Genomic DNA, 12515 nt, shown 5'->3' with positions numbered 1-12515 from the left:
TACTCAAGTGAAGAACAAAATGAGTAATCAATCAGAAAAATTAATTTTTATTCATCAAGATTGATTCAGAATTCTCCAAAATCTGATGAAATTCCATATCATAAATTCATATAATTTCAACACTATAACTTATTAGATGTTGTTGGAACTAGACGGAATGAGCTTCGGTTCAAACCGAAAAGAAATTCAAACCAATTTTGAGGGTATTTCTAAGAATTTGCCAACTATAATAAAGTTTTTATTTAATAGAAATGAAATAAATTATTGATTAAAAAACCATATTAATATAAACCATAGAAATCATATGAAAAGAAATAAAACACCGACACGCTTTGGGTGCGTGCCAACCTCATCGGGTCAAACTCCAACTCAACGAGGAAACTGAACAAACTCCATAGTATAGTCTAATCTTATTTCAACTCACTATAAAAATGCAGAGAACATGTGCATAGCTTTTTCTAAAATTAAAAAGCATAGCTTATAAAAACACAAATTATTACAAAAACAAAGAAATAAAAAAATAAATATCTGTGCTTGAATTTAAATACGCGGCTTTCAGAGTCTTTTTCAGTCACCGCTCATTCACTGTAAGATCAGATCTGAAGGAATCTATCGATTTCCTTATCAGGTAACCATTTTTGCTTCTTTTTCATTCTTCACCATTTTATGCATTCAAGATTTCGATTTCATTCTGAAGTTTTATCAATTTATCTTTGTTAACTAACTTCATAACCATAAAATTTGCTTAATTCTAGTATTTTTTCGATTTTGTAGTTGTTTTTAAGCTAAATCCGTTTTCTAGGTTTAGTTCATTGTGATTGATTTGGTTTATTCTGTTTGATTTTTAACTTAGGGTTCTTGATTTTGGAGTAAATGAGTGATGTGTTTGTTGTATAATGTAATTGTATTGTGTTAAGGTAGTTGGAAACGGTTTGGTAGGCAATGTGTTTGATGTAAAGTGTGTGAAAAATTGAAGTTCTGTATTTTGCTACATTGGGCTTGATGGTATTGTTTTGGGGGATTATACTGTCTGTAAGTTTGTATCTTGCTTGCAAATCATGGCTTTAATTGGAAACTATGGACGGATCTGGATTCGACGCAGTAAATGTCGGTTGCGTTTCTTGATCTTGGCTGTCCTTTTCCAAATCAATGATGAAAGTTATTTAAAGATGATTTAGTGAAGATGTAGTAAGGAGAGTAGATCAGATGGAGAGAAGTCAAACAACTAGGGGAAGATTAGAGGAAGATGAAGACCTAGGGAGACCGTAAGAGAAGTTATTAAGAAAAATATTGAGGTTAATGATTTGGATAGAAGCATAGTTCTGGATAGAACATTGTGGAGAAAATTGATCCATGTAGCAGACCCTACTTAGTGAGATAATGTTTGGTTGTTGTTGTTGTTGTTGTTATTATTGTTGTTAGTGAAGATATAGTGGAAACCGACAAATCTCGAATTGATGGCCGGGATCTGTTGGTGTATAAATATGTGGTTAATGTAGGAAGTTTGGGTCTTGGATCACAGTTGTTGCCGAGCCTTTATTTACGTTTTTTTTTCATAGAGATGATATGGGATTCTGGTTCAAAGAATACTGTCATGAGTTAATAACCGATTGTACTCTGAGCTGGGCAGCTTTTTAGCATTTTTTTATGTATTTCTTATTAACTACGTCTCAACTACTATTGAATCATTGGCATTGGCTTTTAAGAGAAATTTAACTATAATAAAACAACTAAGGGAGAAGATATATGTACCGTGTGATACAACTACAAGTCAGAATAATGAAAGAAAACACTTGACAAAGTATACAAGAAGAAACAACTTTATTTTGTTTTTGAAATATCATAATTGAACTTGTTGCTAAAACTTGTGCTAGGTCTGAAGTTTCATTGCTGTTATCATGTCAAGGAGGCCGGTCAATCCTTCACGCCGGTTAGGTGATGGTGGAAGTATACCATTTGTTGCCTCTATCCAGTCTAAATCTCACAACTCTCCTCTGATATCTATTGGGCTTGTTATTGTGGTATACTTTTTTCTTTTTGAAAATTGAATGTCAATACAGAAATATTATGGTATTATTAGGTTTAATTTGAAATATTTCTCACTTCTAAATATCATTTTGATGTACTTCATGCATTTATGTTTTTTCCACCCAATTCCACTCCCTCTTTCACGTAATTCAGTATATAATCTTTTTAATCTACTTTATACTATGAGCCTGTTTGGATTGACTTATTAGAACTTATATACTGACAGAAATTTTGTAAGACTGTTGGGAGAACTTGTTAAACCAACTTATGACTTTGTTCATAAGTTGTTTTCATCTTTTTTTTTCATAAGTTTTCCAATATAGCTTATGAAAATAACTTACAGCTTTTATGAAAATAATTTAACTTTATTTTGTTTTTTGCTATAAAAATAACCTATACATAAGTGCTTATCATGACAAGCGCTTGTATTATAAGCTGCAAATGAGTTGTTTATCCAAATGGGTCCTATATATTCTTCCCTGCTTACCATCAACACAGCCAATTTAATGAACTGATTTTTGCAAAATTTTCAGGGTGCAATTCTTCTGATTGGTTATTTTTACAGCAGTTCAGGTTTGTAATTAATCTGTTAACTTTAAGTTCTAAAACCCTCATAAAGAAAAAGATCTTTTACCAAAGAATAAGACAAGGATTTTGAATTTGGCCCTCCAAATATTATGTTTCAGATGCCAAACGCGAAACTTTTGACTCTGGATCTGGTCTTTTAGACCTGAGTATTTTGCAACTTCCTCGGGTTTAATAATCTCGGATCCAGTCTTTTGTTCATTACGACTTAGGACGATGCTACGGTGACAAAAATACAGTGGTGTATTCAAAATGAATACAGTCAATGTAGCTAAACAGTAGAGGAATACAAATGAAAATTTATTTACATCATCATGTAGATGCCTAGATCTTGCACCAGCCTCATAGAACCTAGATCACACCGTCATAATCATTCAGCTATTCTCATATTGTCAACATATCTACATTAAATGAAAAGAAAAAAGTGTCTCACATCACTGCATAAACTAACAATGAACATGCGCTGTTTCATTAATTGACATTTGCTTTAAAATTCTAATGATGCTGATGTTGACGTTGATTTGTTTGGTTACATGGCAGGTGCTGCTAGTAGTGATATTAAGGATGTGAGTAAACTTGAAGGTACAAAAACCATTAATTTGTTATTTTGAACCTCATGCTTCCTGAATATTTCCTGCAGAAGAAAGCTTGGGCGAGTGTTTTTTATGAGACCGTGGCACTGGATTGTTTAAGTGTCTTTTTTTCTCTTGATTTTGTAATGTTTTGGATGTCACCTATAAAATCCTTTAATTCATTGATTGTTCTCCAATCAACATGCACACAATGAGGTTATTTTTTGTCTCGACCATCATTATAGTTTTCACGTGCATACTATTTATTGGGACTTGAAGTCACTGTATCATAATCTGTAATTATTAATATCTTGTTTGTATGATCAGTTGGTACAAGTTAGTTAGCATTTGTAGTAGAAATGTTGATTTCAAATTATAAATATTGAAAATTTTGTTGCACTTAAAACAGCTCTAGTGCGTTTTTGCAGGTGGTTCATCATGTACATTAGAAGTACTACAAGCATTGCCCATTTTGAAGAAAGCATATGGAGACAGCATGCATAAGGTTTTGCACGTTGGCCCCGACACTTGTACTGTGGTATCTAGTTTGTTAGCAGAAGAGGATACCGAAGCTTGGGGAGTAGAACCTTACGAATTAGATGATGCAGGCGCAAAGTGCAAAAGTCTTGTAAGAAAGGGCATTGTGCGCGTGGCTGACATAAAGTTTCCTTTACCTTACCGCGCAAAGTCATTTTCTCTTGTCATTGTGTCGGATGCATTGGACTACTTATCCCCAAAATACCTGAATAAAACCCTGCCAGAGTTAGTGAGAGTATCTTCTGACAGTGTGGTTATCTTTTCAGGTACCGTCCTTTCTGAATCTTCTGATCTTCTAGTTTATGCTTTTGAACGCTTTAAATCCGGAACTGAATTTATCTTTGGTATTTATTTTGGCAATATATATTTGGCTGGCTAGGCCAATATTCACCTAGGCAGTTCCAGCAATAATAAACTCATAATCTTAGCAGTCAGTAACAAATCACGCTCGTTTAGTTTTTAATTCACTTGTGATATCTTTGTCCTGATTTCTCATTTTCATGCATAGGTTATCCTGGTCAACAGAGGGTTAGAGGTGAACAATTGGCCAAATTTGGTCGTCCCGTAAGTGACTATTATTTATTTAGTTTGATATCTTCTTGTTCTGCTTCTCTTCTCTTAAGATTTGATATTCTCTTTATGAAGGCCAAATTGCGGAGCTCATCTTGGTGGATAAGGTTTTTCGTTCAAACAAGTTTAGAAGAAAATGATACTGCTGGAAAGAAGTTTCAACAAGCTTCAGCCAAGAAGGCATACGCACCAGCTTGCCAAGTTTTCCACCTTAAATCATTCTCCTGAAATTCTTACTGTCTTGTTTTAAACTTGACTTTTTGGTAAGAAACCATACTTGATGAGGCTGGCACCTTGAGCACCCAAAGGGTAAAAGTTCCATACATACATTATGTTCAAATTATAGTCTTGTTTGATCTGATCTTGATGGTATTAGGTTAAATTATGTACTTTATTGTCTTTTATATTTGTAAACTATTTTGTCTTGATATTTTTTCATATGTATTTACAAAAGCTCTCTATTTCTATAGTACTTACTAGTTTAGGAAATTTACTATTTTGACACTTTTGATGACTTCTACAATTGTTTACCTTATTTGAGGTTCCTTATATTGTCACAAAGCTCTTGTTTTGTTCCTATGTCCTAAGTGACATTTTACTACCTGTTTTCAACCATAGGAGCTATTATTCTTTTCCTAATGATTTCATATATAGTGTTATCATGTTTTTTAATATTTCATCTTTGCAACAGTAAACTCATTTTATTTGCATGGTTTATTTATTTTAATATATGCAAGGTTGACTACAACTGCTGTGAAAGATTTGCTTAAAACTAAAAGTTAGCACCAACTATTAATGTACAGACCTAGGGGATTGACAAGCAAGTGTCCTGGCCCCTCCCTTTACATTACCACAAGTGTTATACATATAAAAGTTTAAAGGGTTCAGGAGAAGTTTTATTTGAAGTTTTTTAAAAAAATTATATATATATTTTTATAAAAAATATGTAATGCTATAAAAATCAAGAAGAAAAAGTTAAAACAAACTGACTATATATTTATTTCCTATTTTTTTTATTATTATAAAATCTAGTTTTCATTAAAAATAGTATATGTTCATCTCTTATATCATTTAAAAATATTCATATTAAATTGATCCTTAATATTGTATAATATAAGAAATGGTAGTACTTAAAATCATAAAATAATGGTTGGTCTAAATTATAAATTGATTGATTTTAAGACACTCAAAGTTAATTTCTCTCAACATTCTAAATCAAAATAATTCGTTTATATAATTTTAGAAGTAATTATGGTTAAAGTTAAATGTTTTAAATCATTGTAAGATTATGATTAATTAATAATGTAAAACATTGTTATAATAGATGTTGTAGATAAATTAAATCTAATTACGAATACTAATAAAAATTAATTTAGTTGGGTAATGAATACATTAGGATTAGAAAAAAAAGTGAAATTTAAAGGAGCGTTCACGATGGATATCAAGAGCAAAAAAATTGGTTCAATGTGTTCTATAATCCATTGTCTTTATATGATAAACTAGTTTTCTTATCTAATCTTTGTTAATTTTAGATATCAGAGACAAATGAATGAGAAGCTATTAAGAATATATTTCAACATTTGATCTTCACCAAGATTCACAAGGATGATGATGAAGATGTTTCAGAATTTTTAGATTAAAAATAAAACAATGAAAATTTGTATTTCAATGAAACATGTCTTGCCATCTTCGTCATCAACAAGTCTCTTTATCTCCATCTCATGTTCCTGCAATTTTTCAAACAGAGTGTATGTCCACTTAGTTTCACTTTTTTACCCGTCCACTTAATTTTTTGTTGGCACATAAAAGCGATCTTCCTCCTAACCATAACACCCACTATTTCCATAGATTTTTCAATAAGTGTGCATATATTCCATGATCCAAAGCGAATTCTCCTTTCATGAACTAATTTCTTTACCCACACCTGTTTACGAAAAATATGGGAATCCTTCCTTATTTCTCACTACATTCGAGCGACGATGTAGTAGCCCTTGCTCTTTTGACACTGTACTCGAGCTAGGGATGTCAACGGGACAGGGAATGTGAGAATGATGTTTCTCCACTCCTTGCCATGCCCCCAATATTTCCCCCATCCACGTCCCCGTTTCCCGTCACGGGAGAATATTATTTCCCATCCACATTGTGAGTGCAACTTCCCGTTAGATTTATTTTGTATGATGTCAAAACTAAGATACTTTAATATTTATGTATATTAGACTGTATACCCTGAGTCTTAATGTGCATCTTAACATTAGAAAACATAAAAATATTTTTAAAATGGTTTAGAAAAGGTTTAGAAAAGATTTCATGGATTAAAAACAAGTTTTTATGGGAAAAATAGGTTTATGTGCCGACACATACATGTTATGTGCCGACACATGTGGATCGTTCTTAAAGCCTGCAGGTTTATGTGTCATCACATACGAGTTATGTATCGACACATACGAGTTATAGGTCGACACATGTAAGTCATTTTTAAAGCCTGTAGATTCTGTTTGATGTGCTGCCTCTACAAGTTGACACATGACTTATACAGGTCATCACATGACCTATACAGGTCGACACATGCATCAAACATGTCAATACATCACTTACATAGGTCGATAAATGCAACATATTTTTTCAAAAATTCATGACTTTTTCAAATCTTTTGCATTCATTTTGTCTCAAACTTTCATACATATATATACTTCATGCATGCATAATTTCTAGTAAGGTTCTAGAATAAACTTACACAAAACCAGAATTTCAAAGAGTTCTAATCATCTTCAACCTCATTCTATGCATACACACAAACAAAGTATACATACTCATTCTTTGTTTGTGTGCCATCTAGAATCGGTTGATAACGTCCAATTTAGGTTGTTGAGTTGTAAATTGGATTGAGATCTTTGAGGGTTTCAAATAAGAAAACCAAGTTGGGATTTTCCTTCAAGATCAATTAGGGATTTGAAGGTTTTGGACAAGATTACGCAATTTGGATCCGATCAAGTGAAGACTTTGAAGAACAGGAGTTTCTTGCAAAGGGGTAGCGTGAGACGGTGGATCATATTGGTAAATCTTGGATTACAATAATTCACAATTTGGATTTGATCGAGTGAAGACTTTAAAAAATAGAAGGTTCTTGCAAAGGAGTAGCATGGGACAATGGATCAAATTGGCATTGTTGGGTTACTTGGTCAAGCTCAGATCAAGGAAAGAGAAAGTGTTTGAATCAACATCAAACTTAGGGTTTGTATGGTTTCGTTGCTACATTTCTCTTGTATTGTACTTTTGCAAAGTAATGTTAATTTCATTATCTCAATTCGAGTTCGAATTGAGGGCAGACGTACCCATAGCGAGGTCGATTGGGAAACTGTCTAAACAAATCATTGTATACTCTATCTATCTATCTCTTTTATGTTTCATTTGCAGATTATTGAATTCATCGATTGTGAGATCAATACGTTTGGTTAGTCCTTTTGTAAACCATTTGAAAAAGGTTTTGTTGAGTTGATCACAATCATTTAGATCGTGGTTGGATTTGAAGATCAAAAAAATTATCACTACGCCAAAAACTGGAATAGACAGCGCCCCTTAGAGGGCGCTTTATTACAAAAGCGCACTCTAAAGTGAAGAGAAAAAATAAGGAGCGAACAACTTGAATAGACAGCGCACTTTAGAGGGCGCTTTTGTAACAAAGCGCCCTCTAAAGTGAAGCGAAAAAATAATGAGGAAATGAAGGGACACCAATAGAGGACGCTTTATTGAAAGTGCCCTCTAAGGGTAACCTTAGAGGGCGCTTCTAAAAAAGCGCTCTCTATGTCCATGTACATTTCCAGTTTATAAGGCGCTTTTTGGAAAGCCTTAGAGAGCGCTTTTAGAAGCGCCCTCTTAGGCCCCCTTTAGAGGGTGCTTTTGTCACTAAGCGCCCTCTAAAGTGAAGCCAAAAAAAAATGGAGGGACAACAATAGAGGGCGCTTTTGTGAAAGCGCCCTCTAAGGTTACCCTTAGAGGGCGCTTTTGAAAAAGCGCTCTCTAAGTCCATGTACATTTCCAGTTTAGAAGGCGCTTTTGGAAAGCCTTAGAGAGCGCTTTCAGAAGCGCCCTCTTAGGCACCCTTTAGAGGGCGCTTTTTTTAAAAAAGCGCCCTCTAAGGTCCCCTTTAGTAAACATTAAAATTATAACATATACTGCATGTCTCTTTATTTTCCCTCTCTATAAGCTATTTCGTTTACGTAACTGGGTTTTCTCTCAACTGCGATTACTCTCTACTGCGATTACTCTCGTCCTCCGTTCGTTCTCCCTCCCTCACCGTCATCGTCGTCGTTCGTTCTCCCTCCCTCACCGTTCACGTTCACTGCGTTAACCTCTTCCACCGTCACTGTTCACTTTCTTCTCCATCGTTACCGTCACCTTTAAGGTATTTCTCTTCTCCATCGTTACCGTTCACTTTCTTCATGTGTTTGATTAGGGCATTTTCTAAACTTAGTTTTTCATTTTGTGCATTATGTTGATTAATGTTGTTTAGGGCAAACTGAGTTTTTTATTTCTGATTGAAAACTGATATATTTGAAGTGTGTTTGAGCTTGTGCTTGGAAGTTTGATGATTATGGATGCAAGTTTGTTCATGTTCCAAACACCATAAGTTTGCATTGGTCTTTTGCATGCAGTAGGTGTGTGTGAGTAAATGTGTATGCAGTAAGTTTGTGCATGCAGTAAATGTGTTCACGTATTGAATCATTGTCTTACTTGGGTCTTATTGAATCATTTCTATATTACAAATAAAATGGCTAACCAAGACGATACCCATGCCGCGAATGAATCACGTAATAATGTTGAAAAAGAAATCAAACGAGGATTGACTGTTATGAAGTCAATCATTCGTGCAAGAGACAAGGGTGTAAAATTTGAAGTACATTGGAGTGCTGAAGACCAACTAATTGAGCCTAACGGTTCAATGTTGGCAAGTTACATTGGTTTCCTTGTTCGCCAACATATTCCGATTACATGTGATAATTGGAGAAGTCCGGACTTGAAGGTTGGCAAGGAAAAAATATGGTCGGAGATACAGGTACTTACCATATATTGTTATATGTTTTTTTGTTAACTATTTGTTAACCATATATTGTTATAATATTACTTTATAATAACACACTCCATTTGTATGTTTTTTAGAGATCCTTTCACATCGATGAAAGCCGGCAAAAATATTGTATTCAATTGGCCGGAAAAAGACTCCGAGGATTTCGATCCTTTTTGTGCAACAAATTTCTCAAGGATGAGGAAGGAAAATTTGTTGAAGGAGAACGGCCAATGAAGTATGCCGAGATTATTTCAGCCGATGAATGGGATAACTTTGTCGCCAAACGAAGAAACGAAAAATTCCATGTAATGTCTATTAATTATGGTATTATACAATTGTTAAGTTACTTGGTTCTAATATGCCTTAAACTTTTTTATCCAGGAAATAAGCGACATAAATAGGAAAAGGGCATCAAAACCCGCGTATCCGTACAAAAAAGGGCGTACGGGTTATGCACGGTTACAACAAAGAATTGTGAGTATATTCAAATGCTATGAGCTTATACATTGTCACAATATGTTATAATTGATGATCTTATAATCTAATTCAATGTGTAGCTAGCCGAGGAGAAAAGTGACGCAACATCTCTTCCGGACCACGTATTATGGAAGGCTGCTCGGGTTGGGAAGGATGGGGCTGTCGTTGAAGCGGTCCAAAATGTTTATGACGAATGTGTAAGTATATGTAACATTATTTCTTTAATTATATCGAAAATTTTGTTAGACATATAATTCATTTTTAATCTCCTCTAATAATATTTCAGGAGACTTTATCCCAAACCCCTTCAACCGAGGTCCAGGATTGCAGGAGCGTACTTAGTCGAGTACTAAATGTTCCTGAGTATTCCGGTCGTGTGAGGGGTAAGGGTTTTGGTGTGACTCCGTCGTCATTTTTTAAAAAAACAAAAACAAAAAATCCTACCAACAAAGAGGTGATGGAGACCTTGGCGGAGTTAAGGGCACAAGTACTCCAACTGCAAAACGAGAATGCAAGGTATAGAGAGGAAAGGTGCGCTTTCGAGGCAAAAGATACTAGTGACCGAGCTAGTATCAATCATCAACCGAAATTTCCCGAGGTAATTATATATGTTATTATGAAATTAAAATAGCACTTTTTTACTTGACACATATACAAGTTAACAATAACATTTATTATTGGTTTAGGGCATTTCACCTTGTCAGCTGTATCTATCGTCACCAACTTATCGCATGGTTGGCAAGGGAAAAGTGCACAATACTTCGGGTGAATTACTTCACCATAATCCCCTCCCGGTGGGATTTATGAAAGTTTCGGTTGACCTCGTATTAGATACGGACGCCCGTCTACCATTACCCGACGTTGTTTCAGAGACAACGTTGATGCGAGAAGCAGTCGGATCCTTTGTTGGTTGGCCGTCAGATCTAATTTTCCCTGATGCCGAGGTATATATGTTCTAAATGATTATGAATATTTAGAATTCACATTTCAATTCAGCTACAATTATGATATTTAATCAATCCTTATTACATGGTAATGTTAGACTCCTACAAGACCCACCCCTAAAGCTGGTAAAGGGATTTCAAGACGCATCGAGTCGGTTGCATCTCAAAAAGAGGTACAAATATATATACCCATTGAATTATATACACAACGATTCTTTTGCATCACAAAAAGTAATGATTTATTTTATATGAATTTTTAGGTTCCCGGTCGAAAGTTGAAAAGCGATGGTAAGGATATTCCAACGAAGGATATTCCAACGAAGGATATTCCAACGAAGGATATTCCAACGACGGCCGGGACAAAATCTCAAATTATGATGCGTCTTGAGAAAATGGTGGAAGAGTCCGATATTATGGACGGGTCCATTCGTAGTATAGATTTTGATGAAGGTGTTTTCGGAAAAGCTCATTTCGAAATAATTGGAAAGGAGGACTTCCAACAACTTTTTGAACACACCGAATTGGGCATCGCTGTCATTCATACATACATATGGTACTCCGATCAATCTATAATTTACTTAGTTGAACAATTTATTTACACATTTCAATGAGTAGTCTAATATTTATTATGTTTCTATTTAAGGTATATGTATGACAAATTGATGCGGGGAACTGAATTGTGTAACCGTTTCAATTTTATTGCTGCTTCCCGTGTCAACGCAACGTTAATATCGAAAAATCCAACATCCGTAAAGAATGATCTAGTCGATAGATTCATGGCGGCCGGCGATAATACTACACGCAGTTTGTTTTTTTTACCGTTTAATTCTGGCAACGGGTTAGATTTTCTTTCTAATAATTTCATTCTAATCTATGTATATCTTTTACGTAGAAAATTTTCATTCATCTAAATTTTTGTTTTATTTTACAGTGGCCACTGGGTGTTGGTTGCTATGGATCTTTCGAGACTAATAGTGTATTATCTCGATTCGTTATCGGGTGATTGGAGTAAATATCCGGGTTTGAAGAAGACGGTTGACACGTAAGTGAAATTCCTCTAAATATTCGTGTGTATTTCTATATTTAATTATGTCTGTCAGATTGATCTCAATATACGTTTTTATTTTGTTAGGGCAATACTAAAATTTAGATCAAAAAAGAATTACCGCATTAGGAAGGACATTACCTGGGTCAGAGTTCAGGTATATATTAAGTATCTTATTTTTGCTTATAATAGTGTTTGTTTTTTTGCTTATAATAGTGTTTGTAAGAAATTAACTATATATATATTGTTTGTTTTTCTGTGTAGTGTCCTCAGCAAAATAATTCGGTCGATTGCGGATTTTTTGTATTGAGATTTATGAGAGACATCATTGCGTTGAATCGTATAGACATCCCAAAAATGGTATGGAATAATAACTTAGGGTTTATTTTAATATTATCGAATATTTCATCTAATTTGTTACTAAATCATGAATATGTTTTATTCTCTTAATTGTAGTACTTTGAGGAATACAAAACCTACTCAAGAGCAAATTTGGATGAAATCAAGGATGAATTGTGTCAATTCATTGTTGATCAAAGAATCATATAGCTAGGTTGTATATTGTTGTACATATATGTATGGAATGTTGATGTTGTATGGTGTTGTAATTTTACTAAATCATGAATATGTTGTTGTATATTGTTGATCAAAGAATCATATATTAATGTTGTATATATGGAGGATTAATGTTG

At 34.1% G+C, this 12515-nt stretch overlaps 1 protein-coding gene across 1 annotated transcript; it reads left to right on the top strand.

Moving 5' to 3' along the window:
• The first annotated feature begins 332 nt into the window (after positions 1-332).
• Positions 333-4871, top strand: LOC127083581 (probable pectin methylesterase CGR2). Its single transcript, XM_051023899.1, has 7 exons — positions 333-628; positions 1875-2021; positions 2562-2601; positions 3154-3195; positions 3614-3988; positions 4231-4286; positions 4368-4871. Exons 2-7 carry the CDS (start codon positions 1899-1901, stop codon positions 4518-4520), a joined length of 789 nt encoding a protein of 262 aa, XP_050879856.1. The 5' UTR covers positions 333-628; positions 1875-1898; the 3' UTR covers positions 4521-4871.
• Positions 4872-12515: the final 7644 nt, after the last annotated feature.

Source organism: Lathyrus oleraceus, chromosome 1 (assembly GCF_024323335.1).
Source record: "Lathyrus oleraceus cultivar Zhongwan6 chromosome 1, CAAS_Psat_ZW6_1.0, whole genome shotgun sequence".
Taxonomy (NCBI): domain Eukaryota; kingdom Viridiplantae; phylum Streptophyta; class Magnoliopsida; order Fabales; family Fabaceae; genus Lathyrus; species Lathyrus oleraceus.
Note: the sequence above shows the minus strand (reverse complement) of the source record. Positions and strands in the feature narration are given on the sequence as shown.